The following is a 27415-nucleotide window of genomic DNA, read 5'->3' on the forward strand; positions in this document are numbered from 1 at the left end:
AGCAGCGGCAATTCTTATGTTCTTATCTGTATCAGTTCTTAATTATCTTCTGCACAGCATTGTCTACTGGATTTGCCTCCACTTTCATTCAATCAAACTTGATCTTTGAGAACATTTTAGCTCGACACAGTTCTGTGTTTCACCCTACTATCTGGAATTCAGCACCAAATTATATAAGAGAAATTACATCCCTTGATAAATTTAAAAGTAACTTGAAGGCCTTTCTTTTTAAAGATGCTTTCGGTGTATAATAGTCCTTCTAAGGACGGTAATGGAAACCTGTTCCATGCCATTTTTTAATCATTTTAGCCTATTTTACAAAATACTAGACTACTTATTTTATTGTTCCCCTTCCTTTTGTTCTGGTCCTTCTCCTCCGCTTTCTCTTTTTACAAATTGTATCTCTGCCCTTTTCCATCCTGTATCGGTAAGCCAATGTTTGTCAGTGTGTTTGATTGTAGCATTATTTGTAATTTGTTGTTAACGTACGCTCTTTTTATACTTTGTTTTTATATTATGTAAAACCGATTTGAAATTTGATAAGGCGGTATATCAAATTTTTAAATAAACCTGAAACCTGATGAAATGGATTCTTATTTATTAACAAGTTCATCAGCTCTATGTCATCCCTTCCTTTATTTGGGGATTGTCTCCTCTCATTTTCTATTTTAAAAATATTAGACTTCTCCTCCCCCCCCCCCCCAAAAAAAAATCAAACTACAAAAGGTTCATTTAAAAATTTCATATGAAACTGCATATCATATACATTACATATCTCTAGAGATCTTTTTAAGGTCTAGAAAGGCTCTCAATTGTGATGGTAAAAAGAAAGTGTACTTGATCCCCAGGTAACGAATCAAACATTTACAGGGATATGCCAAAAGATAGGAAGCCCCCAAACTTTTTGTTTCATCACGCATAGAAAGGAATTCTTTTCTGCAGTCCTGTGTTATCTTAGATACATCCAGATAAATCCAAATTCTTTGTCCTGAAAAATCTTGATGTAAATTCCGAAAATAAAGTTTCATTATGAGGTTTAGATCTTGTTCGAATACAAAGGAGACTAAAAGCATCCCCCTTTCCTTAATATCAGAAAGGGATTCCTCCAACATTGCAGTCAAATTTTTTTCCACTTCCAAATTCCCTCCTTCAGCAACCTTAGTCGTAAGCACTAGGAATAATATATATTTTGTTTATAGGAGGAATAGCTTGTTGAGGGATTTTGAGGATTTCCATTAAGTATTTTTTAAAGTAATCAAGAGGATTTAGAGCTGGTGATTTAGGAAAATTTAGTATCCATAAATTTAGCCTCCTCTTAAAATTCTCGAATTGTTCCAATTTAGAATGAACATAACTCTTATCTCTAACTAACGTTGATGTTATTTCCTTTAAGTCTTTAACTTCAGTTTTAACAAGGTTATTTGTTCAGCAGAATAATGTTTGGTCTGTTCAATAATTTTAGACAAATTGTCCACTTTCCCTGAGAGACTGAGTACCTCTAATGTTGATTCCGTCAGCTTGCTATTGAGTCTCTGCAAGGCCTGTCAAATGATCTCCAGTGTTACCACCGGGGGAGTCTGAAGCAGTGGCAAACTCACTGGCGCTCCCAAAGTCAATTGCTCGGCTGTCTTTCCCATGGGCACTCCTTCCTCCAGACTCAGATCCAGGTCCACGACTTCCCCCCTGGAATCCCTGTCGGGGCAACCCGTGCCAATGTCGGACACGGCAGTGCGTTGGATACTGGAGGGGCCAGCGATACTTCATGCCCTATGAAGCTAGACGCTCCATCGTCCAAACTTCCAGCAGGGCCCTTTTCTCCCGGTTCCGGGGTTTTGAGCTGGCTCAAGAACCTCTCCAGGATTTGTTGCTGTACAGGTGTGGAGGTTCTGAGCTGGGAAGAAGCCATTCTCAAAACCCCCTTTCTTTTGGTATGTGGTATTGGAGAAGGAAAACGCCGTGAAAAAAAATCACAATATTATAGAGTACCAAGGAATTAGCCGGCTCCACGGGGGAGGTAAGAGACATCAGCACTAACGTGCAGCCATTTGGATCTTGTCTAGATTCATATTATCTTAATTTTTGATAAGTGTGCAAAGCATCTCAAAAACCTTTGAAAGGATTAGGTTCTCACCTCGATAATCTTTCTAATAGAGAGACACTCATTCCTGAATGTATGGGTAGTCAATCCTCTCTTGTAAGAATTCTTATAGGGAGCTTCATTAGCATTCTTCTGCTCTGCCTTCCATCCTTCTGGGCTGTCCTCCAATTCCTCAGTTCATACCAAAGAAGATGGTCAGCCCCACAGAGGAAATAGAAGAGGGAGGGGTATGGGGACACTTTCCGAGAAACACGTCTGTTCTGCTCATATCACTAAACATATGACAGATAAACAAAATTTAACCATTTGAAATACATAAGGTGAAAAACAAAAAAAGTCACCAACTTGAGTGCCACTTGCATTAAAAGTGTGTGAGATTTCGTAGATACGCCCTAGCTTTTTCACATCCTCTATTCTTATCAAGGCTGGATAAAGAAAAGCAAGATGTCTAGATTCCCTAGCATCTTTGAGGCAGTAAGAAGGCAAATGAACATCTGATAGGGATGGCTTCAGGAATGGAATGTCTGTGTACTAGAAAGATTAGCAAGGTAAGAACCTAATCTTTCCTTCTATTGCAACAGACACTCCATTCCTGAACATGTGGAACATATCAAAGCAGTCCCGAGTTTAGGGTGGGACAGAACTGAAGATCTGAATGTTTGGCTGCCACATAAAACGACATATTTTGTCTGGAGACACCGCAGAAGATTCCAGTCATGAGGAAGCTCCGCTTCTAGTAGAGTGCACCTTTATGGATATAGGCAGACGTTTTCCACTTTCGATATAGGCTGAAGAAATGGTCATACGGATCCATTTTGAAATGATTGCTTTCGAGGCTGGTTGACCTTTATTGGCCTCAGCCAATATGAACAGATGATCCAACAATTGAAATTCATTCTTAACGTCTAGATACCACAGTAAGTCTGTGCACATGCAACAATTTCAACACTTGACACGCTCTCTCAATCCCGGAGTGAAGGCAGGTAAGCAGACTTCTTGATTGATATGAAAGCTGGAAAACACCTCTCCTGAATCTCATACCGGTGGTTGAAGCTACAGCCTCAGCATCCTGGGATTGTGGGTTCAAATCCCGCGCTGCTCCTTGTGACCCTGGGCAAGTCACTTAATCCTCCAGAGCCCTAGGTACGTTAGATAGATTGTGAGCCCACTGGGACAGAAAGGGGAAATGCTTGAGTACCTTATTGTAAAACCGCTTAGATAACCTTGATAGGCAGTATATAAAATCCTAATAAACTTGAACTTGAAACTCTCTAAGCCCTTCTTCCTCCTAATCACTAAATATCTCTCTCTCTCATTTCCATCACCCCCTTTAGGTCCTCCTTAACATCCTCACTTCTCTCATCATAGCCTCAAGCTCTCTATTACCATATACCTCCCAACCCCTTTACCACTTCTGTTCTCTCACAAACACACAATAGGCTGACATGGCTGCATAGACCAGTCAATATCTGGTTGAACAACAGAAAGGATGAAAAGAAAACAAACAAACAAAAAACCCACGGAAGGGCAAGTAAGAATGGTAGGCAAATTTTAAATACACAAAAATAACTGTCAAGTCACCTGTTAAATGAAGAACAACTTTCTAAAGAATATGCATTATCTGCTGCTGAGTACCAAAGAACCATAAAAAAGAAGAGACAAGGCCTCAAAATACTACATATTTGCACTACACTAGTAACCATACATCAGCGCTCAAAAGAAATCTCCCCTACACACAGTTTCTCAGATTGAAACGCATTAGTACTAACGCAGAAGATTTCCGGAAAGATGCACAAGAAATGGCACAGAGATTTTCGAATAGAGGGTACCCCGTTACTCATATTAATGAAGGATTTCAGAAAGCTAATGCCAAAGATCAAACAGATTTATTCTAACCAGTGACAAAGATCACTCCAGACACTGTGGCCCAGATTCTCTAAAAGTGCGTCCCGGTTTTAGGCAGCTGTAGGCGTCCTACAGCTGTCTAATCAGCCAATCGGGATGCACGTTTTTTTAAAAAAAATGCTCCCCAGACAGGCCTGAAGGCGCTTCCGGGAGCCTAGGGAGACCCGCAAGATGCCTAAGCTCGTCTAAGGGCCTTAGGCTGAACCTAGGCGGCCCTACGCGTCTCCCTAGTAGATGAGAAGCTTAAAAATGTAGGCCAGCAAAATGCTGGTCTACATTGTAAGTAAACGCGGCCGCTATACTTATCGCGGCAAGGGATCTCTCTGCCGCTATAAGTATAGCGGGCCGTGGCCCCTGACCGATCACTGGCAGGAGGGTGCCCAAACCCTCCTGCCCGAAGACGCACCCCCCTCCCCGACACTACCGACCGCCCCCCCCCCCCGACAATATCGGTCGCTGGCAGGAGGGTGCCCAATCCCTCCTGCCCGAAGACGCACCCCCCTCTCCGACACTACCGACCGCCCCCCCCCGACACTACCGATCCCCCCCCCGACAATATCGGTCGCTGGCAGGAGGGTGCCCAATCCCTCCTGCCCGAAGACGCACCCCCCCCCGGCGCTAACAACCCCCACTCCACCAAACCTGTTCTTACAGATGGGTCTTGCACGTCGAGCAAGCAGGCACGCCTCGTCGAAATGAGGCAGGCCCGCCCCTTCCCGGCCCATCCCGCCAAAGCCTAAGGTCTGATTGGCCCAGGCTCTAGAAGCCTGGACCAATCAGGCCTTAGGAATAGCGGGTCCGCCCATCCCTACTAAGTCTGATTGGCCAATCAGACCTTAGAATTAGTAGGGATGGGCGGACCCGCTATTCCTAAGGCCTGATTGGTCCAGGCTTCTAGAGCCTGGGCCAATCAGACCTTAGGCTTCGGCGGGATGGGCCGGGAAGGGGCGGGCCCGCCTCATTTCGACGAGGCGTGCCTGCTTGCTCGACGTGCAAGACCCATCTGTAAGAACAGGTTTGGTGGAGTGGGGGTTGTTAGCGCCGGGGGGGGGGGTGCGTCTTCGGGCAGGAGGGATTGGGCACCCTCCTGCCAGCGACCGATATTGTCGGGGGGGGGGCGATCGGTAGTGTCGGGGGGGGGGGCGGTCGGTAGTGTCGGGGGGGGGGGTGCGTCTTCGGGCAGGAGGGATTGGGCACCCTCCTGCCAGCGACCGATATTGTCGGGGGGGGGGGGCGGTCGGTAGTGTCGGGGGGGGGGGTGCGTCTTCGGGCAGGAGGGTTTGGGCACCCTCCTGCCAGTGATCGGTCAGGGGCCACGGCCCGCTATACTTATAGCGGCAGAGAGATCCCTTGCCGCGATAAGTATAGCGGCCGCGTTTACTTACAATGTAGACCAGCATTTTGCTGGCCTACATTTTTAAGCTTCTCATCTACTAGGGAGACGCGTAGGGCCGCCTAGGTTCAGCCTAAGGCCCGCCTAAGGCCCTTAGATGAGCTTAGGCATCTTGCGGGTCTCCCTAGGCTCCCGGAGGCGCCTTCAGGCCTGCCTGGGGAGCATTTTTTTTTTTTAAACGTGCATCCCGATTGGCTGATTAGACAGCTGTAGGACGCCTACAGCTGCCTAAAATCGGGACGCACTTTTAGAGAATCTGGGCCACAGTGTCTGGAGTGATCTTTGTCACTGGTTAGAATAAATCTGTTTGATCTTTGGCATTAGCTTTCTGAAATCCTTCATTAATATGAGTAACGGGGTACCCTCTATTCGAAAATCTCTGTGCCATTTCTTGTGCATCTTTCCGGAAATCTTCTGCGTTAGTACTAATGCGTTTCAATCTGAGAAACTGTGTGTGTACTATGCGGCATTCATATCTCTCCAATGACGTTAAGAAGATTATTAAAACTAACTGGAAAATTTTGGAGGGCCATTCTTGTTTTCAAAACAAAAATTTAGTGATTGCCCATTCTAGAGATAGAAACCTGAAGCAATTTTTAGTGCCATCACGACTCCCAGAAGTCACATCAACTAGTGCAACAACCAACAGCAGACACCAGAAATGTGGCAGGTGTTCAGTGTGCCTACATAGCCTAGACATGAGAACATTCATACACCCTGTAATGGATTACAAGTTTAAATTAAATCATTCATCTAGTTGTGACACCATCTCCTCTTCTACTCTTCATCTCCTCTTGAAATTACCAGATATCTTCTTCATGTAACACCTTTTTTATAATTCTTTTGTAATCCACCTTGAACCGCAAGGCATTGGCAGAATAGAAGTCTCTAATGTAATGTAATGTAATATATGCCATCCAAGCTTCTTTATGTGGGAAAAACAAAAAGAATGGTAAAGACTAGAATAATAGAACATCGCAGTAACATTAGTGGACATATCTACAGCACCTCCAGTCTCTCATTGGTATGAGTTAGAACACTGTCCCAAGACTTGAAATTCTTTGTATTGAAGATGTTGGTAAAAAAAAACAGGTGGTAGAAACACTGACCATTAGTCCTGATGGCACAGAAGTGGACTGCAGTGTCTTTTTATGAAATTATGTAATAAATGTTCTTTCCTTTTTTATCATATATTATTTTTTCAAGAAGTGTATCAATGTGTTCACAAAGTTAAATTTCTATTTTTAGAAGGTTTTATTTATATTCCGTTAAATTGGATTAGTAAGCATAAATGCAATTTATTTCCATACAAATATAATTTATTTGAAAAGTCTGAAAGTTTTTAATATTTGATTTATATATTTTTCAATCGACACATTATTCAATGGCAAATCATGTACAGCATAATGAAGTGGTGAATGAGACACATTTAAAGTCTTCACCATCACATTCATTAGTTTAATAATTGCTTCATGTGGTTCAAGATGAAACTAGAGCAGTAGTGCCATATTGATATACTCAGTATAAATCAGCATTAGCTCTCTTTTCAATGTTAAATTTCACTTTAATATATGTATATGTTTTTAAAGTGTCCACTTTGTAAGGTCATGTATGATTAATAACTTGTGTTAGTGATCCATTCAGCTTAAGCTATTTTTGCCATCGGCATGCAAACGGTTAACCTCACGAGGCTTTTAAATAGCCACCTTTTTTAGTCAGTCGGCATCTTACGTTTTTTTATGCAAATAGCCCCTCTCAGATATACATCTTTTTGAACACACGCATTTCTTAGCGTTTTTAGCTTCACACTATTTTAATAATTTTTTTAAAGTATCATTTATTTAAGATCAGACATGTTTTTACTATTTGTTTTAACAATCTATGTTTTGATTTTAGTTTAGTTTAAGGTTTTTGTTAGCAGTGGGTAATTGACCAATCGTATGAGACACTAAAAAAGTCACCTCCCTTTCAGTAGACAGTATCACACGTCTTTCACGCAAGCAGCTCTTTTTTAAATGCTAGCCTTTTGCCCATGTGTGGTTTCTTTGGCGCTTCCGTCGTATAACAGAGACGCCGACATGGTAAGCCTTAAATCCTTTTCCCCCTCCAAGTACCATAGTCTACTGCTGCCAAATTCTTCCAGTTTGATAGTACGTCTTGATAGCAATTAGTATGAGTAGATGTAAGAGCTCATTCTCCACTTTATTTATGCTGAGCTGTTCAAGGTCTCCCACTATGAGCATGTGATATGAGATAGAATAATTTATTTTAAATATAGAGTTTATATCTGACCATATTCTGCTCCAGTAATTATGAAGTAATGGGCAATCGAAGAGCATGTGTCTTGGAGAACTGCCCGTTCTGCCACAAGACCAGCAAGTATCATTGGAACTGGGATTTAATTTAGATAATCGTTGGGGAGTCCAGTAGGCTTTATGTAGTAAGAAGAATGCTGTCTGATGAAAGGCTGCCGAGTGACACAATTTAGAAGGTCTGGACCATATAATCCGCCATGTTTCTTCTGGAATATCCAGTTTCAATTCCTGATTCCAGCTATGTTCCAGATCTATTAATCTCTGAGCCTTCTTTAGTCTAATAAGTTTGTACCACTGCGATGCTTCTTTTTTATTGTATGTTATAGAAGAACATATAGTAATGAGGTCTGGGACATTATCCATTAAGTTCTTAGTTTTGAGTAAGGCTTGTATTGAGTGTTTGAGTTGAAGCCATTGGTAGTGACAACTGGGTGGTACGTTGTGTTGTTCAGCAAGTGTACTGTACGGGATCCAACCATTACCATCTCTCAAATGGTTCACTCGCCAGATGCCAGCACGCTGCCAGTTCGTCCAATTTACAATATTATTTTGAATCTTGATGCAGTCATTACACCACAATGAGTATACAGAGTGGATGACCATAGTATTTTCAATAAAGATTCTATTTCCCAAAATGCTTTTGTCATTGATGCAAGTATATGATCATCAGTTTTATTTGATTTAGAGGTTGTCACAAAGGGTAGGTAGATAAGTGAGTACTTGCCATATCTTTCCTCTTCAAAATTGCACCATATACTGTTTCCGCATGAGACTTCTTAACTAAGAATCCAGTGGGCACCTTGACGTAACAAGAAAGTGCAGCGATAGTCAAAAAACTCTGGGAATTTAACACTTCTGTCCAGTTTGGAAGCCTTTAATTTTTTCAAAGCAATCCTTGGAGTCCCTTTATTCCATAGATAATGAGTTAAAGTAGAGTTAATTTTTTTGTAGACCGTTTGAGGTAGGAAGAAGGGGAGCATGCTCAATGTATAGTTTATTTTGGGTGTTATGATCACCTTAATTGATTCCAATCTTCCCCACCATAATAGTTTTAGGGGTGACCAACAAAAAATCATCGAGTTGATGGGCTGAAGTAAGTGTGTTGTACATAACTCTAATGTCCAGTCAATTGTATGACCAAAATTTATACCTAAATATTTACATTACATTACATTAGTGATTTCTATTCCGCTTGTGCCTTGCGGTTCTAAGCGGATTACAAATTAGAAGACTGGACATTTCCAGTAGCGTTGCAGTACATAGAATCAAGAAAGTGTCAAGTTACAATTGTTAGTCTGGACATTTCCAGAAGAAATTGAAAGCAAATAGTAGATAGTGATAGGTTGTTGTGATGAATAGAAATAGTAAAGTCAGGATTCTGAAGTATTGCTATGGTGGTGATGGTGGTGGTCATGAGAGTATTTTCTAGTGCTGTTGTGAGGTTATGATGATGGGAAGTTTTTTTTGAAGAGATGAGTTTTGATTTCTTTTCGGAAATATTTTAGTTTGTCAGGTGACCATTGAAAGTTGAGGTCTTCCATATCAGTTTTTACTACAAGGTTATTCAGTGGCATGAGCTCCGTTTTGGTTGTGTTGAGTTTATAGCCCGATACCTGAGCATACGTGGAAATGGTTGATAGCAGAGGGTTCAATGAGTCTGGTCAGTATAAATTAGGACATCATCAGCATAACCTGAAAATTTAACTTCCATATTTCTGCTTTTGACTCCTTGGATTTTGGGATTATGAGGGATGGAGAGAAGTAGAGGTTCGAGAGCCAAATTGAATAATAGTGGCGACAGTGGGCACCCCTGTCTTGTGCCCCTGTTGGATGAAAAGAGGAAGATGTTGAGCCATTAATACGAACATTAGTGGTAGGGGTGGTGTAAAGCACTTTAATCGTGTTAATGAATTCTTGTCCGAAACCAAACCAGTGTAGCGTGTCAAAAAGGAATCCCCATTCTGCTCAATTCCAATCAACTTTGGCAAGATCGTCTGTAATCAAAATGCAAGGATCTTAGCATACAATTTCGCATCTACATTTATTAGTGACAAAGGTCTATAGTTAGGTATGAGTAGTGGGTCTTTACCTGGTTTAGGTAGTATGATGATGCTAGCTTCAGTAAAGGTACCTGATACTTTACCGGTATCTATAAAGTAGTCAAATAATGATAGGAGACGAGTGTTCAACAGATCCTGAAAGGTACTATAAAATTCAGGTTAGACCATCTGGTCCCGGAGATTTCTTCTTCGCCATTCCTTTCAACCCAAGTGTTATCTCTTCTTCAGTTATAGGTGTGGATAGTAGGATATTATCTTCATCTGTAAGAGTTGGGTGCCAATCAGGCCTTAGACTTAGAGGGGATGGGCGGACCCGCTATGCCTAAGGCCTGATTGGTCCAGGCTTCTAGAGCCTGGGCCAATCAGGCCTTAGGCTTCGGAAGGATGGGCCGGGAAGGGGCAGGCCCGCCTCATTTGGACGAGACGGGCCTGCCAGCTGGACAGGCAAGTCCTGTCTGGCCAACAAGGAAAGGTTAGTTTGGTTGGGGGGAGGTTTGAGGGCTGTTAGCACGGGGGGGGGGGTGTGTGCGGAGGGGGTGCGTCTTCCAGCAGGAGGGATTGGGCACCCTCCTGCCAGCGATCGGTAGTGTCGGGGGGGGGGGGCGGTCGGCAGTGTCGGGGGGGGGCATCTTCTGGCAGGAGGGATTGGGCACCCTCCTGCCAGCGATCGGTAGTGTCGGGGGGGGGGGGGGGCGGTCGGTATACTTATAGCAGGAGGGATTGGGCACCCTAGGCCCTCCTAAGGCCCTTAGGCGAGCTTAGGTGTCTTGCGGGCCTCGCCTTCAATATAGAAAGCCTGCCTGGGGAGCATTTTTATTTTTTTAAACGTGCATCCCGATTGGCTGATTAGACAGCTGTAGGACGCCTACAGCTGCCTAAAATCGGGACGCACTATGTAGAATCAGGGCCTAAGTGTATTGAACTGAGCATAGGATGAACATATTTTAACATTGTGATTAGGTGGAGATGATATGATAAGATATTAAGTCACCCCGAAGGAGTATTAAAAAAAAAAAAAATTAATTCATTAGAAGTTTGAAAAAATACTAAAAGTCAGAGGAGTGTGGATGTTAATAGGTGTAATTGAGCTAAGATAAGATCATATTGAGAATAGAGTATTACTAAGATCCCTAATCTAGTTTCCTTCCCCCCCTCTTTTCCTCTTCACCCCCTCCCCCTCTTTTCCTCTTCACCCCCTCCCCCTTCCTCATATCTTTTGTACATACCTAATTATAAAGCAGCTATGCATTGGGCAGAAACATATTTCATAGGTACAATTAGCAGAGGTTGTATTGATTGTAATAAATGATTAAAAATAATAGAGATTTCAATAAACTGTAAGTAATAAGGAAAGAATAGCCAATTTAAGGAAAACACATGAAAACTTATACACTCTTACTATCCGTTGCCTATCATTATGGAATAGTTGAAGGTATATAGCCAAATATGAACGCATAGCTGCTGAAAGATCACACTCACTACGTAGATTTGAGAAACTCTGGGCTCCACTATTAAAACACACTTTCTCTCCTTATTGCTCGGCTAATTAAATCTGGCATCCGAACCTCTACATAAATACTCTTTAGACACTTTAATATGACTGTTAGCATGTTAATACTGCTTGTTTGACCACCCACGCATCTGATTTAACTCTTTTGACATCCAGGTTAGTCTACTTATATCAATATCCAACTCATGGTTACTGCATAGCTGAACAGCTTTATGTATGTTTCTGATATTACCATGTTGCTATATAAGCAAGGTTTCACTTTTTCATTTCATTATTGCATAGATTAGTATAGTCCTTATCTTATATGTTTTGATTCATTTTACCTTTTCTTATTTGTCTTTTACATTTTATTTTATATATCACTGGATGCTTTATTTCTCAGATGTAAACAAATATGCAATACAACCGTGTCATTCATCAGCTGTTATTACTGTCATATCTAATGTGTGCATCTTGTGTATACTTTTTTTCTGTATGATTTGGAAATTCAATAAACATTTCATGAACTTAAAAAAAAAAAGTCCTTTTCCCCTCCAATGTAGCTTTTACTGAAAAGAAGCTATGTGTACGTTTTTATTTGTAGAGGTTTACTAAAATTGTTTAGGCAGGCAGTATACGTCTCATTACACAGCTTCTTAAGATTGGAATAAAGGATTCAAAGTTTTAGCGAGTTTACCACTAACAATGCTATTGCTCAACTTTTTTCATTATTTCACTGCCATTGTGCAAGCCTCTCTTTTTCAGTTTGTCCTATTATTACATTACATTACATTAGGGATTTCTATTTTGCCATTAGCTTGCGGTTCAAGGCGGATTAAAAGTGGTTTGTCAGGACAGAAGTATTTAGGGAGTAGTTTGTACATTTCTTTGAGTTGCTAAGGATTACATTTGAATTGTTATTGTATTAGAAGTACATATGGAGTAGTTGCAGGCGATGCTTGGGACATTTCTGATTGAGTTAATTATCGTTAATCAAACTTTACATATGTGTTTAAACATTAGATAATAATATAATAATAAAGCTTTATTTATATCCCGTCATACCTGTTCAGTTCAAGATGGTATACAATAGTGGAAAAGTAGAAGATGAACCTTTTGGATCTAGACAGTATATAATAGTGGATACAGTAGTGGATGATTACAGAGTGGGAATGTGGGGTAATTAACAATATAAGTAAAGTAAAGGAGGGAGGGGAAGGGAACTGAGAGAGAAAGAGAGAGTTGGAAGTAGAGGGGAAGGAGGAAGAAGGGGGGGTTCAGAAAGAGGCAGGGGTTTGGAGAATCAGACAAATTTGTCAAATAGGTGGGTCTTTATTTACAATTTGTCAACCCTTAACAAACGGGCTTTAACAGCAAAATACAGTCCGTTTGCCCTTAATAGAGGTTATTAATTTAATTATAATCATTATACATCAGTAACATTAGTTAGTGATACATTTCATTTTTTGTAATGCAAAACGTTTCATATTTTAGGACGTGGGGTCTAAATAGTTAAAGGTAGCAAATTTGTCTCCCCTTAATAAAAAAAAAAGTATTCTTTTTTAGCAAAATCAAATAGGAGTTATACAACAATCTTTTTTTTTAAAGTATCTTTTGATAAAGTATTGTTCATTTTAATTATTTATGTATAACAAGCTGACTAATTCTAGCCATATGGTTGTAAAGCACAGTTACTTACCGTAACAGGTGTTATCCAGGGACAGCAGGCATATATTCTCACATGTGGGTGACGTCATCTACGGAGCCCCGATGCGGAAGCATTTTCAAGCAAACTTGATTGAAGATTTAAGTTTGCTCTGCTGCTCCACGCATGCATGCCTTCCTGCTCCACTAGGGGGTGCATCCCCTCATGGTCTCCAGTTCACTTAACTAGCCAAGAAGCCAACCTCGGGGAGGTGGGCGGGTTGTGAGAATATATGCCTGCTGTCCCTGGATAACACCTGTTACGGTAAGTAACTGTGCTTTATCCCAGGACAAGCAGGCATGATATTCTCACATGTGGGTGACCTCCAAGCTAGCTGAAACGGGATGGAGGGAAGTTGGCAATTTAAGCGAATAGATTTCGCAGTACCGATTGGCCGAACCGGCCATCGCTTCTGGACAGTGAGTCCAGACAGTAGTGGGAGGTGAAGGTATGAACCGAAGACCACGTGGCAGCCTTGCAGATTTCCTCAATAGGTGTGGACCTGAGGAACGCTACGGAGGCTGCCATCGCTCGGACTTTGTGTCCCGTTACTCGACCATGCAGCGCGAGACCAGCCTGAGCGTAGCAAAAGGAGATGCAATCGGCCAACCAGTTGGACAAGGTGCGTTTGGAGACTGGGTGACCTAACCGGTTTGGGTCGAAGGACAAAAACAGTTGTGGGACTTTCCGGTGTGACTGAGTGCGTTGGAGGTAAAAGGCCAACGCTCTCTTGCAGTCAAGAGTGTGGAGCGCCACTTCTCCGGGGTGAGAGTGGGGCTTGGGAAAAAACACAGGTAAGACAATAGACTGATTGAGATGGAAATCAGACACTATTTTAGGTAAGAACTTTGGATGGGTGCGGAGTACCACCTTGTCGTGATGGAATACCGTGAAGGGTGGGTCCGCTACCAGAGCTTGTAGCTCACTAACCCGCCGGGCGGACGTGAGCGCGAGTAGGAAAATTACCTTCCAAGTGAGGAATTTTGGATGGCATTTGTCTAGGGGCTCAAATGGAGGTTTCATTAGTTGAGCCAGAACCACGTTAAGGTCCCAAACCACCGGGGGAGGTTTGAGAGGGGGGTGGACGTTCAGCAGACCCTTCATGAAGCGAGAGACTAAGGGATGGAGCGAGAGGGCTTTCCCTTCCAGGGGCTGATGAAAGGCCGCAATCGCACTGAGGTGTACTCGAATGGAGTTGGTCTTTAGGCCGGAATGAGATAATTGAAGTAAATAGTCTAGGACCAGAGGGACGGGGACCGACACCGGGTCCTGGCTGTGGGAGGAGCACCAGGTTGAGAATCTTGTCCACTTTTGGGAGTAGCAGGTTCTCGTCGAGGTTTTTCTAGAGGCCTCCAATATCTCCTTGACTGATTGAGACACGGGAAGAGCAGTCAGGGGGAGAGAAACCAAGCATTCAGATGAAGAGATTGAAGATTGGGATGTAACAGTGAACCCTGACCCTGTGATAGTAGAGAGGGAAACAGAGGCAGTGGATCTCTGACACTGAGTTGAAGTAGAAGGGAAAACCACGGCTGGCGTGGCCAGCGAGGGGCAATCAGGATCAGGGTGGCTTGTACTGTTTTCAGGTGGACCAGCGTCCGCAGTATCAGAGGGAACGGCGGGAACGCGTACAGGAACCTTCCCTCCCAGTCGAGGAGGAAGGTGTCGGCCTCGAACCGGTCCGGGGAGTGTATCCGGGAGCAGTAGAGAGGCAGCTTGTGGTTGTGAGGGGACGCGAACAGATCTATTTGAGGCGTCCCCCACCGTTCGAACACCCATCGTAGGGTCTGAGAGTGTAGTGACCACTCGTGTGGCTGGAGGAGGCGGCTGAGTCTGTCCGCCAGACAGTTTTGTTCTCCTTGTATGTACACCGCTCGAAGGAAGGTGTTGTTGGAGATTGCCCATTTCCAGAGGCGCAGGGCTTCCCGACAAAGGGACCAAGACCCTGTCCCCCCCTGTTTGTTTACGTAGTACATCGCTACCTGGTTGTCGGTTCGGATGAGAACCACTCGGTCGTGGAGCAGATGTTGAAAGGCTACAGCTGCGAGGTAGATGGCCCGAAGCTCTAGCACGTTGATGTGGCAGCGACGGTCTTGTGCTGACCACATCCCTTGGGTGCGTAGGCCGTCCAGATGGGCTCCCCAAGCGTACTCCGGCGAGTCCGTGGTGAGTACCTTGCTGTGGGGTGGGTTGAGGAAGAGCAAACCTTTGGAAAGATTTGAAGAGTCGGCCCACCAGCGGAGCGATCGTTGCAATGAAGGAGTCACTGTCACGGGACGGTCGATCGGGTCCCGGTCTTGACGCCATTGAGACGCCAGGGTCCATTGAGGGATTCTCAGATGGAGGCGGGCGAAAGGTGTGACGTGGACGGTGGAGGCCATGTGGCCCAGGAGCGTCATCATCTGTCGGGCTGATACCGAGGTCAGCCGGGAAATCCTTCGACTCAGACTTACTAACGCCTCTCGGCGCGGAGGGGGGAGGAAGGAACGGAGGCGAACCGTGTCCAGCGTGGCCCCGATGAACTGTAGGGACTGCGAGGGGCGTAGTTGGGATTTTGGGAAGTTTATTTCGAACCCCAGACTTTGTAGGTAGGTAATAGTCTGTTGGGTCGCTGAGATAACCTCTTCCCTGGACGGGGCTTTGATTAGCCAGTCGTCTAGGTAGGGGAATACCTGGAGGCCCTGGGAGCGTAAGGTTGCTGCGACCACCACGAGGCACTTGGTGAAGACTCGAGGTGATGATGCTAGGCCGAAGGGGAGGACTCTGTATTGTAGGTGCCAGTCCCCTACCTGAAAACGCAAGAACTTGAAGTGAGCGGGGTGCACTGGGACATGTGTGTACGCCTCCTTGAGATCGAGGGAGCAGAGCCAGTCGCCCTCGTCGATCAGGAGATAAAGTGTCGGTAGGGAGAGCATCCGAAATTTTTCCCGTACCAGAAATTTGTTGAGGCGTCTCAAGTCTAGTATTGGGCGCAGGTCTCCCGTTTTTTTCGGTACCAGGAAGTAACGGGAGTAGAAGCCTTTCCCCCGTTGGTCGAGGGGGACCTCCTCCACTGCTCTCAGGCGAAGCAGGTCTCGAGCTTCGGAGAGGAGTAGGGGTAGCTGAGTCCGGTTGGGAGGGCAATTCCTTGGGGGCTTGTCCGGAGGAATGGCCCGAAAGTTGAGAGAGTATCCTGATGAGATCACGCCAAGGACCCATGCGTCCGACGTGACTTGCTCCCAGCGAGGGTAAAAGGCTTTGAGCCGACCCCCGATGGGAAGGAGGCCTGGGACTATGGCGGAGGGGGTCCGCCCCCTTCCGCGTATCCCGTCAAAAGGACGGGGATGGTTTGGTAGTCGCAGGCGGTTGGGACTTGGGCATGGCCCGGTGGTGGGCTTGCGGACGCCTGGGTGGGGGCCGCGAGAAGGCCGGGGTGGATTTTTGTGGGTAGCGGCGCGGAGGGGCCCTATACGGCCTGGACGTGGGCGGTTTTGGCTTTTGTCGGACAAGGGAGGCAAATGAGCGCTCATGTTCGGAGAGGCGTTTTGTAGCTGCCTCAATAGTGTCATCGAACAGTTCTTTTCCCACGCAGGGGAGGTTAGCCAACCGGTCCTGTAAGTTGGGGTCCATGTCGACCAGGCGCAGCCAAGCTAGTCGGCGCATGGCGATAGCAAAGGCTGCCTCTCTGGAGGAGAGTTCGAAGCCATCGTAGGCCGCGTGGAACAGATGAAGGCGCAGGTTGGAGAGGGACTCCAAAAGCAGGCCGAACGTTCCTTGCCGGGAGGCCGGTAGGTCCGTCTCAAAGGCTCTCAATAGTCCAATGAGGTGTTTGAGGTAGGATGTGAAGGTGAAAGTGTAGCTTTGCACCCTAGAGGCCATCATTGCGTTTTGATATAGTCTCCTGCCGAACTTGTCCAGGGTTCGGCCTTCTCGGCCTGGGGGGACCGCAGCTGAGATCCGGGTTGGGTGAGCCTTTTTCAAGGAGGATTCTACTAGCAGCGATTGGTGGGAGAGCTGTGGTTGTTCGAATCCCGGGTAGGGGACTGTGCGGTACTTAGCCTCCATTTTGGAGGGTACGGCTGTGACCATATAAGGGGTCTCCAGGTTCCTGAAGAAGGCCTGTTGGAGTACCGGGTTAGGTGGTAAGCGAAGGGACTCTCTGGGCAGTGATGGCATATCCAGCTCTGCCAGGTACTCTTTAGAGTATCTGGAGTCGGACTGGAGGTCTAAGTCCAAGGCGTGGCCCATGTCCTGGACAAAGCGAGTGAAGGATGGGCGAGATGTTCCTGGGGCCCCGTGCGGGGTCGGTGAACGAGACCTTCGTCGGGTGGAGAAGGATGGGGAGGCTTCCCTCGAGTATCGAGGTTCCTGCTCCGATCCATGCTCCGAGGCCGGGGAAGCACTGTGAGAGTGTTCCGGGGTTGTCGATCTTCGGCGTCTCGAGGAGCCCCTTGGAGACGATGCCGGGGTTCGGGGTACCGATCGATGTCGAATCGGTGACCTCGATCCGGACTCCCTCGGAGGAGTTCGGAGGATGCGCGGGTTAGAGAGTGATAACTCAGCCACCCTTAGTGGTCCCGTACGCGGTGTGGGAGAACGGCCTCGTAGAGTTGGTGAACCTCGGGCCTTCTTGGAGGTACGGCGGTTCGAGGTTTCTGTCGTTTTAGCCCGACGTTTTGCCCCTCGGCGGTCTGCGGAGGGAGAACGTCTCGGGCGCCTCGGCGAGGAGTCCGAGGAGGATGGGATGCAACGGGGATTGCGCACCTTTCCTCGAGGTTGTTCGATGCGAGGCTCAGGCTGGTCTGGCACAATCGGGGTCGAGGTCGAGGCCGATTGAAACTGGGCCATTGCAGCGGACAGCTCCGACGTGATCATCGCTCGGAGTAGGTCCTGGAAGACGGGCACGGACAGCATCGAAGGCATGTCCACTGCCTCGGTGCACTCCACCGGGGGCGACCTCGTATCAGAGTATTCCCGTGTGGTGGAGGCACGGCCCGAAGGCTTGGAGGGCTTAGCCGGGGCTATAAGCATGGGGCTTCCGCCATGCGTCGTCGTTGTCCCCGAGGCCGGCTTCTTCGATGTTATGGAACCTGAAGAGGGAAGAGGGGACTTAACCAGGGCCGAGGCTTTCTGTTGTCCCGAGGACTTCGGGGTCGAGTCTCGAGGCGATGCCGAGGTATCCGGGGCCGAGGTCAAGGCCGGGGTCGAAGCCGGGGCCGACCTCGAGGCAGAGGTGGAGAGTTGGTCCGGGGTGAAGAGGTCCGCCATGCGGGCTTTTCTTCGACGGAGGGCCCGGTTCTGGAAAATAGCGCACTGGGGGCAGGAGTCGGTTGGATGAGCCGCCCCCAGGCAGAGAATGCACCGGCGATGCGGATCTGTGAGGGAAAGAAGCCGCTCACACCGGGTGCACTTTTTAAAGCCGGTCAAAGGCCGGGACATTAAATCAAAAGTAGCCGCGGCTCGATTAGCCACGCGGCCGCGGGGACCCGGAAGCCTCCGGGTAGACACAAACGAAGCAGGAATCAAGTTAAAAAGGTAAGGAATTAGCGCACAGCGACTTAATCGTGAAAAAACAAGAAAAAATTGCGGTGCTAGAAGGCAGTTGGGGCAGAGCCTGAAAAACACGACTTCTAGGCTCAGCGGAAAATTTTGAACTGGAGACCACGAGGGGATGCACCCCCTAGTGGAGCAGGAAGGCACGCATGCGTGGAGCAGCAGAGCAAACTTAAATCTTCAATCAAGTTTGCTTGAAAATGCTTCCGCATCGGGGCTCCGTAGATGACGTCACCCACATGTGAGAATATCATGCCTGCTTGTCCTGGGATAAAAGGTTTAAAAACAATTTATATATAATTAACAGCTTTATGGTAAGCACTATTTAATGTTTGAACATAATGGTCTGGTCATTCTCCTTTAAGTGTTTTTGAAGGCCACAATTTTTTCTCATGAATTATTTTAAGCAGTACATTCATTTTTAGCAAAAATAATTTTATAATTAATCGTTTATCCATTATTTATGCATATAACATCATTTATGTCCAAGTTCATGTTATGAATTAATTTTAGAAACTAAATTACCATTTGATTGCAAAGATATCATGATTTTATCAATGCCTGTATTAACTGTTTCAGCTGGGTACATATTGTTATTGTTTTTGAAGATACCACTCTCCCTTTGATTCTAATGTTTTTAGCAGTTCATTTGTTTTTAATATAAACTAAGGGCTCTTTTTACTAAGGTGCGCTAGCTGTTTTAGCATGCGCTCAATGCGCACTACAATGCCCTGCACGCTAAACGCTAACGCCTCCATAGAGCTTGCATTAGTATTTTTCGTTTAGCGCATGGTTTGTGTGCACTAATCTTTTGAACGCGCTAAAAACCTTAGTAAAAGGAGCCCTAAGTCATTTTATTTGTAAATTATCATTCATGTCTAAGTTAATATCAATTAATTGAGTTTAGAAATCAGATTACTAATTGATTGAAAAGTAAATATGATTTTACTATCAGAGTTATTAACTCTTGAATTAATCTTTTTAGCTGGGCATTTAGTGCCAGTGTAAATATTTTGATTATTATTTTTGAAATGATATCATTTATGTTTTATTTAATGTCAATTAATTAATTTTAGCAATCATTGTTATTTATTTGCAAAGTTATTATTCGTTTTAACATTCATATCATTCAATTAATTTATCAGCATTTCATTTTAATATGGTTGAAAAATTTTATATATAATACAATTCATTTGAGACAGTCAGTCTATCATTTTATAATCAAGGAGGAGGCATTAGTCATTAGTTTTTACTTTTTTTTCATTAATGCTTTGTACTGACAATTGTATATTTGTATTTATATGTGTTATTTTTAATTCTGAAACTTTTCATATTAGATATTTGGTCCAAATATTTCCATTTTTATATTTGTCCAACTTTATAAGAATTTTGTGTCACAAATCAATACATTCATTTTATTGTTTTTGTTCACTTATATTGTATCTCATTGAACAGGATTTTATTCATGTTCATTTGATTTATATGCACATTTTGTTATCATTTTCCTAGATTGTCCCCTGAGGAAGGCGACTGTGTTGCTGAAACTGGGTCCTATTTGGGACTTCACCTATTTTTATGATCTATATATTTTTTATTTTACTTCAATAAAGATTTCATCCCTCACATGGTTGCGACGTCTCCAGTGCCTCCTCTTGCTACTGTTGCTCAGTACAACACGAAAGGATAAATACCTTGTCTCTACAGGCAATTTCACAGGGCAGAAGCCGTTTGACTGGAGAGCCCATTGCCTTCTCAATAGTGCGGATAGATCTCACTAATTCAGCCAAATCAGTTGGCTCCAGAGAAGCCTGATGATCACTGCCTTTCCAAGTTTTATCCAAAGTCACATGACGCTCCACCACCTTTGCACCCATGGCCACAGCAGCTATTGTAATAGCAATATCAGTTTCATGACCAGAGTATCCAATGGGAATATCAGGAAAAGCAGACTGGTATGCCTAAAAAAAAACATGAAATAAAAATGTATCATTGATGAGAACAGTATATTCTATACACCAGTGTTTTTAGGAAATCCACAAGTTCTCCCCAGAAAATTTTTCCAGCTAGGTGGCATGAAAAAGTAGCCGGGCAAGATGGGGAAATTTGGTGGTGGGGAAAATTAAATGTGCACTATTTTTATTAGTTAATTATTATTAATTATTTTCCAATGCTCAGGTATCAGGTATTGCTGGCTGTTTTCTTTTAGCCTCTTGATCACAATTTTGGGGCAGTGTAAAAAGGTGGTTACAGCGCAAGTAGTGAATTATGTGCTGAAAAAAGCAGTATTATCACATCCTCTGTTATCACAACCGCTGTTATCACATCCTCTGGCAATGTATTCCAGAGCTTAACTATTCTTTGAGTAAAAAATATATTTCCTCTTATTTGTTTTAAAAGTATTTCCATCCATGTCCCTTCCTCTCCCCCCCTCCTGCGGTCTAGCATTCATGTCCCCACCACTCCTCCATGTAGGTCTGGCTTCTCATCCTAGCTGCCCCATTTCACAAACTAACCCACATACATTATCCTAAATACCCTCTATACATGCTCCTGCTCCAGATTCCCATATCCAAGTTCCATACATATTCTCACACCCTTTCCCTCTCTAAAGCATTGAAAACAGGACAGTCTTCACTCTATAACAAGCAATATGGCACTATAAGGGCACCATCTTAATTTTATCCCTAGATGCCCATTTAATTATAGCAATATCACCGGCAGTAAAAACTCATTTCCTAGTAACTAGAAAACTCAGCACATGCAAAGAAGTCAACAATGACAGGACTCCACAAACAAAACTTTAAAAAACTAAAAAGAAACACCAGCTTCAGTATGGTACAAAATTAAATCATTCCTGCATATTTCTTTTGTGAGAATTCAAGTTGCCAATCCAAACCAAACCAAAAAAATGGTCTCTTGACAATTTGTTCAACCCGTGCTAGCATAATGAACATAAACACATTAGTTACTTAAAAGATCGTGCTATTAACAAGTTGGTTTTAACCATTAAGGCAATAAAGTGACAGGAAGAGGGGATGTAGGCGCCTTGAAGTGAACCGAGAAGACTAAGCCTCAATTCAGTAAAGAGAAGAGGGTCAGGATACTCACAAACTTAAGAGACCACCTTTTCAGGTTCATCACTCCCAGGGCCGCCAAAACATGCGCCTGCGGACAGTCCACCGACTTGGAAGGCACACTTACGGTTTTAACTTATTTTCTCTACTAGGAGTCAGGGGCGAGTCTCGGGAAAGACAATGTGACTCCATCCTCCCCTGTTGAAGTGGTCTTGCTCGGAGTGCCAACTTAATCCAGCACGGGACGCGTGAGTCATTAACCAACACCCGTACTCGGTTAGCGCACCTTAGTAAAACTGGGATTAGTTGTTCAAATACAAAATTTAGAAATCTTTGGATTGTACACCCCTAATTTTTAGATCATTATATTGTCAAAGCAGAAGTAATATTCAAACTTCTAGTTATGCTCACCGAGTGCAGAACTTTAGCATATATATTTTATTCTAGCTTGAAGCTAGGCTTAGACACACCTCTACATATCCTGAATGATACCACAAAACTACTTTTAAATCATCTTAGTAGATCCAACCACGCTAATTAGTAATATAGTTACGACATCAAAATATACTTACACTAATCTTTCTATTATGTTTCTCCTCAAACTGCTCTTTAATGCTGTACAAGTTGAATTGCTACTACAACCCAAGAAACAACTATAGTGTGGATCCCAGAGCAAGGCCAAGCCACTGACCTTTATTACATGGAGATTGACATCCTCTGGCATAAGAGGGTAGGCACTAGTACACTGGAGAATACAGAAGTGTGGATTAACAGCTTTAACAGTTTCATAAACACGTTTCATGGTGTCCATTGACTGCATGCCACTAGAAATCACCATTGGTCGCCCTTAGAAGAAAAAGGACAGGACAAAATATTTTCAAGCTTCAAGAAATTTAAACAGATAACAGTAAAAACAGCCTCAATTTTAAAGTTCATGTACTAGAAATGATTCATTTTATTTAGGCATCATAAATTCAGTACAAATATGGTTAGTTACTCTCATCTATCGTAATTGCTCTCAAATCGTAAACAATCCCTAACATCTGTAACCAACTATAGACCGGTAGCATCCATTCCATTCTTCGTAAAAATAATGGAAGGTTTAGCACATACCCAGTTGATGGACTACCTTGATCAGTTCTCTCTACTACATGAAACCCAGTCTGGCTTCAGACCTCTGTTTAGCACCGAGACGGTGATTGCGGCGATCCTAGATTACTTATACACCTTATTCAGCAAGGGCCTTAATGCCCTAATCATGCAATTTGACATGAGCTCGGCCTTCGACTTGGTGGATCATGAGAAATTGCTACAATGCTTAGACGCAATCGGCATCAGAGGAGAGGTACTTAACTGGTTTCGAGGATTCCTTACGTCCCGCACCTATCAAGTACGCTTCAATTACAATCTCTCTAAAACATGGAGAAACCCATCTGGCATTCCACAGGGGTCTCCATTATCCCCACTGCTCTTCAACGTCTACATATCATCACTAGGCGTGCAGCTGGCCCAGCGGGGTATAAAATTATTCAGTTACGCGGATAACTTTACAATCATTATCCTGTTCAATACTTCTCCCTCTGAAACCACCCCCATGGCAACAGAAGCACTAAACCTGATGGAACAATGGACCACAGAATTCAGAATGAAGCTTAATTCAGATAAAACTAAATTCTTCATAGCCTCGCCACACCCACCTGTCACCACAACACCACTACACATCAACAATCTCAGCTACCCTATTCAACCTACAATGAAGGTTCTGGGGGTAATACTGGACCAAGGTCTAACCATGAAAGACCATGTAGACTCCCTAGTCAGAAAGGGGTTTTTTACTCTCTGGAAACTTAGATCCATTAGAGCATACTTCAACGCTTCATCATTCAGAATTCTGGTACAATCCCTAATGCTAAGCCATCTTGATTATTGTAACATTGCCCATCTGGCATTTTCCCAAAAGAAAATGCAGAGACTACAACTGATACAAAATGCGGCAGTCAGATTTATGTTTGGGTTGAAGAAGTCCGATCACATAACCCCTTCCCACCGACTCCTGCACTGGCTGCCAATGGAGGCACGTGCGAAGTTCAAGCTGGGATGTCTCTGCTTCAAAGTACTATCCGGTCTAGCCCCTAAATATATAACTGACCTCTTCTCCTTCTCAACCAACAGACATAAGAGAAGAATACACATGAAGTTCGTTTCCCCATCGGCTAGAGCACAGGTGTCGAAGTCGGTCCTCGTGGGCCGCAATCCAGTCGGGTTTTCAGAATTTCCCCAATGAATATGCATTGAAAGCAGTGCATGCACATAGATCTCATGCATATTCATTGGGGAAATCTTGAAAACCCGACTGGATTGCGGCCCTCGAGGACCGACTTCGACACCCCTGGGCTAGAGGATGTAAATTTAAGAGACATCACCAACAACTTCTATCGTATCAAGCAGCCACATGGGGGCAAAGACCTGGAAAAACTAATTATACACTAATGCACTGCGATACTCAAGAAAACAGAAGGGAGGTGGGACTGGAACCAATGAAGGTAACTCAAGAGAACAAGCGCACCCTAAGTACAAATAAAAAAGCCAAAAACAGAAAACTATTACTGTTGGGGTTTCCATCATCAGAGGCATTAACCTTGGAACACAGGGCGAGGAGACCAAAATAGTGAAATGTCTTCCAGGATCCTCAGCTACCAGGAGTTCCAGGCAAATACTGACTATAATTAAGGAAGAAACTAAGGATTTTAACACTGATGTTGTTATCCATCTGGGAACAAATGACCTGGCCAACAACTCCACACTTGCAGCACAGAAAGCTTTTCGGGAGCTTGGTGAGGGCGTGAAACCTTTGCAAAGACTTTAGCTTTTTCTGAAATACTGCCTATATATGGAAAGGGAGAGCAAAGAGTGAAAAACACAGAGGACTTTAATAGATGGCTCAGAGCCTGGTGTCATCAAGAAAGCTTCAGGTACATAGGAGGATGGGGAAATACATGGAAGGACAAGAAGCTATATTGCACTGATGGGCTACATATTACTACAGCAGGAAAAAGAAATTGCAGAGAAATTTAGACAATATTTTTCTAGGCATTTAAACTAGAAGGTGGGGGTGGTGTATGTACGAAGGACAATTATAGAGACCACCCCCGGCAAAAGAAAAGATGTGATAGTAGTAAAGGCTGCAACATAAGCAATATCAGCAACTCATTTCTTAGTATTGCAACGGAAAGTGAAACGACACAAAAATCCATACGAAAAAGGAGATTATCGCTGAAAAATAGCTGGAAAGCGATGACCACAAATGCTCGCAGTCTAAGCAACAAAGTTCATGATCTGCAAGCCCTGATATTAGAGGCAGATCTAGATATTGTTGCTATCACAGAGACATGGTTCAGTGAATCACATGGATGGGATGCAAACATACCGGGATATGATCTTTTTAGGAAGGACAGAGATGGTCATAAAAGTGGAAGAGTAGCTCTCCATGTAAAGATCAATATCCAAGTGACTGAAATGCAAGGGACCTGGGGAGAGGAAGAAGCGAAGATGAAACTTCTATCTACGTGGATGTAGTCTACAGACCTCCGACTCAATCGCAGCAAATTGATAAGGATCTGATTGTGGATATCCAAAAGTTTGGAAGGAAAGAGGAGGTTCTGCTGTTGGGAGATTTCAACCTGCCGGATGCGGACTGGAATGTTCCGTCTGCGGAATCGGAAAGAAGTAGGGCAATTGTGGATGCCTTTCAAGAGGCTCTGCTCAGACTGATGATGGTGATGGAACCCACAAGGGAAAAAGCGATATTGGATCTGGTCCTCACAAATGGAGAGAGTATCTCTAATGTTCGAGTGGGTGCTCACCTGGGAAGTAGCGATCATCAAACGGTTTGGTTTGATATAACGGCTAAAGTGGAGAGCGGCCGCACGATACTTAAAGTCCTAGATTTCAAACGTACGGACTTTAATGCAATGGGAAAGTACCTGAAGAAAGAGCTGTTAGGATGGGAGGACATAAGAGAAGTGGAAAGACAGTGGTCTAAGCTGAAAGGAGCGATAAAAATGGCTACGGACCTTTATGTGAAGAAAATCAATAAAAACAAGAGAAAAAAGAAGCCGATATGGTTCTTCAACCTAGTGGCTGAGAAAATAAAGGCGAAAGAGTTGGCGTTCATGAAATATAAAAAAACCCAAGAAGAGGAGAGCAGAAAGGACTACAGGGTGAAACTGAAAGAAGCCAAGAGAGAGATACGTTTGGCGAAGGCACAGGCAGAAGAACAAATGCCTAAAAATGTAAAAAAGGGAGATAAAAAATTTTTCAGATATATTAGTGAAAGGAGGAAGATAAAAAATAGAATTGCTAGGCTAAAAGATGCTGGGAACAAATATGTGGAGAGTGATGAGGAGAAAGCAAATGTGCTAAATAAATACTTCTGTTCTGTGTTCACAAAAGAAAATCCTGGAGAAGGACCGAGATTGTCTGGCAAAGTTACACGAGAAAATGGAGTAGATTCTGCGCCGTTCACGGAGGAGGGTGTTTATGAGCAACTTGAAAAACTGAAGGTGGACAAAGCGATGGGACCAGACGGGATCCATCCCAGGATACTAAGGGAGCTCAGAGAGGTTCTGGCGAGTCCTATTAAAGACTTGTTCAACAAATCTCTGGAGACGGGAGTAATTCCTGGGGATTGGAGGAGAGCGGATGTGGTCCCTATTCATAAAAGTGGTCACAGGGATGAAGCAGGAAACTACAGGCCGGTGAGCCTCACTTCAGTTGTTGGAAAAATAATGGAAGTGTTGCTGAAAGAAAGGATAGTGTACTTCCTTGAATCTAATGGGTTACAGGATCCGAGACAACATGGCTTTACAAAAGGTAAATCGTGCCAAACGAACCTGATTGAATTTTTTGATTGGGTGACCAGAGAGCTGGATCGAGGACATATGCTAGATGTAATTTACTTGGATTTCAGCAAAGCCTTTGATACAGTTCCTCATAGGAGGCTGTTGAACAAACTTGAAGGGCTGAAGTTAGGACCCAAAGTGGTGAACTGGGTCAGAAACTGGCTGTCGGACAGACGCCAGAGGGTGGTGGTTAATGGAAGTCGCTCGAAGGAAGGAAAGGTGACTAGTGGAGTCCCTCAGGGTTCGGTGCTGGGGCCAATTCTGTTCAATATGTTTGTGAGTGACATTGCTGAAGGGTTAGAAGGAAAAGTGTGCCTTTTTGCAGATGATAACCAAGATTTGTAAGAGTAGACACCGAAGAGGGAGTGGAAAATATGAAAAAGGATCTGCAAAAGTTAGAGGAATGGTCGAATGCCTGGCAACTAAAATTCAATGCAAAGAAATGCAGAGTAATGCATTTGGGGATTAATAATAGGAAGGAACCGTATATGCTAGGAGGAGAGAAGCTGATATGCACGGACGGGGAGAGGGACCTTGGGGTTATAGTGTCCGAAGATCTAAAGGCGAAAAAACAGTGTGACAAGGCAGTGGCTGCTGCCAGAAGGATGCTGGGCTGTATAAAAAGAGGCGTAGTCAGTAGAAGGAAGAAGGTGTTGATGCCCCTGTACAGGTCATTGGTGAGGCCCCACTTGGAGTATTGTGTTCAGTTTTGGAGACCGTATCTGGCGAAAGACATAAGAAGACTTGAGGCGATCCAGAGGAGGGCGACGAAAATGATTGGAGGCTTGCGCCAGAAGACGTATGAGGAGAGACTGGAAGCTCTGAATATGTATACCCTAGAGGAAAGGAGATTCAGGGGAGATATGATTCAGACGTTCAAATACTTGAAAGGTATTAACGTAGAACAAAATCTTTTCCAGAGAAAGGAAAATGGTAAAACCAG

The 27415-nt window shown here is 44.1% G+C and overlaps 1 protein-coding gene across 1 annotated transcript in view; it reads right to left on the bottom strand.

The window, feature by feature from the left end:
• LOC117347256 (sialic acid synthase-like) overlaps window positions 1-27415 on the bottom strand; it is a 189186-nt gene that overhangs the window by 8678 nt on the left and 153093 nt on the right. Inside the window, exons 4-5 of the mRNA XM_033917928.1 lie at window positions 22263-22417; window positions 20189-20455 (exon numbers count right to left, since the gene is read on the bottom strand). Of these exons, the coding sequence (XP_033773819.1) occupies window positions 20189-20455; window positions 22263-22417 (422 nt within the window). The remainder of the gene's footprint in view (window positions 1-20188; window positions 20456-22262; window positions 22418-27415) is intronic.

Source organism: Geotrypetes seraphini, chromosome 1 (genome assembly GCF_902459505.1).
Source record: "Geotrypetes seraphini chromosome 1, aGeoSer1.1, whole genome shotgun sequence".
In the NCBI taxonomy this organism is placed as follows: Eukaryota; Metazoa; Chordata; class Amphibia; order Gymnophiona; family Dermophiidae; genus Geotrypetes; species Geotrypetes seraphini.